The sequence below is a fragment of the Bidens hawaiensis genome, unplaced genomic scaffold, assembly GCF_021521415.1.
Source record: "Bidens hawaiensis isolate Kalapana, Puna unplaced genomic scaffold, B.hawaiensis_p1.1 tig00005935_1, whole genome shotgun sequence".
Taxonomy (NCBI): Eukaryota; Viridiplantae; Streptophyta; class Magnoliopsida; order Asterales; family Asteraceae; genus Bidens; species Bidens hawaiensis.
The window spans coordinates 683,198-685,523 of record NW_027491390.1 but is presented as its reverse complement, the minus strand read 5'-3'; the positions used below and the strand labels follow the sequence as shown (position 1 = coordinate 685,523).

At 36.9% G+C, this 2,326-nt stretch overlaps 1 protein-coding gene across 1 annotated transcript; it reads right to left on the bottom strand.

Moving 5' to 3' along the window:
* Positions 1–865: 865 nt before the first annotated feature.
* LOC143631026 (ethylene-responsive transcription factor ERF118-like) lies at positions 866–2,075 on the bottom strand. Its single transcript, XM_077099891.1, has one exon. The coding sequence runs from the start codon at positions 2,017–2,019 to the stop codon at positions 1,090–1,092; it is 930 nt and encodes a 309-aa protein (XP_076956006.1). The 5' UTR covers positions 2,020–2,075; the 3' UTR covers positions 866–1,089.
* Positions 2,076–2,326: the final 251 nt, after the last annotated feature.

The following is a 2,326-nucleotide window of genomic DNA, read 5'->3' as shown; positions in this document are numbered from 1 at the left end:
GTCGCTAGTGAGATACTTAAGATTTACTTAATAGAAGTTCAATCAAATCGGGTTTAATAAACGAGCTCAAACTAAACCTCGCGTAACAAGTTTCATTAGCTCACAAGCTAAAGCAAGCTTTTATATATGCAAATATGATAAATTTAGTTTAATACAAAAATAAATGTTACATAATAAGTTAATAACTATCATTACATTTATATAGATAATTATGATAGAATTAACTATATACAACAAAATGCCAAGTAAATCTTGTCAATATCAGAACTATTAGGATTCAAAAAGATAACATTAAAAGCTATATAAATCGAACAACAAATAGCAAGCGAGCCGATCCCAAGCATTGTTTGAAAAGACAATAAAACTAAACGAACCAAGCTTAACTTGTTTACACCCAACAAGTAAATTTTAAGTTCTTATTAGTGTAGGCATCTTAAATTTTGTCTATTGAAGACATTTAAAAAATAGTTGAAACCACATAACTTTTTTAGAAAACAGAAAATAAAAACAAAAGTAAAATGACAGTTTTCCCGTGTGAATTACTCAAATGGTAATATACAAAAAGGTAGATCATACTTTTCGTGTAAATATATTAACTTACAAAGAGAGAATAAAAGTTTTACCACAAAAAAGAACAATATGATTAACAATTAACATTACTGTTTTTGTAAAACATTTTATAATAGCAACAAGACAATTCATTACAAGCAATCTAGTACATGGAGGACAGTTGTACATTTTAACTTCAACAATAAACTCAGGCCATCATAGGATCATATCACAATGTCGGGGACAACATGTTTGGTACAACCATTTATCAAAACTCATTATAAGTCATATTTCATACATTAAAAGTTGTACATTTGATACTATCCTCTTCCACTTACCAAAACACATAACAATAATAATAATAATAATCTCATGAAAACACAACCTAAACAACTCAAAACTATATCCTTTGGACGGCTCTAAATAGCTCAAGAAAACCCAAAGGAAACTCTCTTTAACAAAACAAAATTTTATAAAAATACTAGTAAAACCAAACAAAACCATTCTTGTAGTTGTTCTTTCGATCGCCTGCGAAAAACATCATAGGCACGCGATATTAAGAGGTTCGTCAACACGCATTGTGCTCATCCACACGAGTTCTTCCCGGTTGAGCTCTTCAAAATCCCAATCGGGTAATTTGCACGCGTCTTTGTCATCAAACCCGAAAAGATTAAAATCGTCAAGATCGCCAAACCCATCGAGTGGCGAAGCAAAATCGTCGAAAAAGATCGAGTCAAACTCGACATTCACGTCTAACCCTTGCCCGATTTCGGCTAAAGTCAATGTTTCCTCAACCACCACACTAGTTTGTTTCGGTTCTGGTTCCGGTTTCGGTTTCGGTTCGGTTATCGTTTTGGATATGGATGATGTTTCGGGCTCTGGCTCGGGTTCAAGCGCACACGAAATGTGAGATATTACACCGGCTGATTCCTCGGATGCAGCGGGCTTAACCGTTTGAGAAACCGCACCGGACAACGGGGCTTTCGCAGTTACGGTTTTGATATCATTACCATTATTAATATTATTAGAACCACCTTTTGAAGCTTCAGCCAATGTTTCAAACTCAAGCTTCTTCTCTTCATAAGCTCTTGAAGCGTCTTCTGCCGTATTATACGTTCCGAGCCAGACCCGTCTTTGCTTAAACGGGTCACGGATCTCCGCAGCCCATTTCCCCCATTTCCGCTGTCGAACCCCTCGGTACTTAGACCCGGTGACGACCCGGGACTGACCCGAGGGGTTCGCAGCCACCCGCTTTCGTTTCACACATCTTTTCTCCCCATTGTTACTATCCTGACAAGAACTTTCGGGCTCGGTACATATTCCAGTGTTCACTGCTGGAATCTTGATTTCCCGGACTATCCGCTTCGACCCGTATGGTTTTTTAGTCGGGTATTCGTCCTCAGACGAATCGGTTAAGTCCGGGTCGTAACAAATGACACGAATCATCCTCATGGAATTGTTTGTCTCCATGAGCCTAAAAACTGAACGTAATTATTAAACTTAGAGTTGAACAAAGCTAAAATCAAATCCTAGGGTTTATGTTAGCGGCCGTCTAAAGAACAACTTGTTTATGTGGAAACCCCCAAAACACTCTACTCCAGAACAAGTCCTGCATATTAATAAAAAATACAAGTTATATAACATACAATTATTATTATTATTATTATGTGAATTCAATTTGCTTACCTTTTTGGCCTCAAACGCATCGAAACGGTAGGGAAACAAAGGAGAAAGCCCTGGTGAAAAACACCAGCAGAGAATGAACAAAATCAACAGA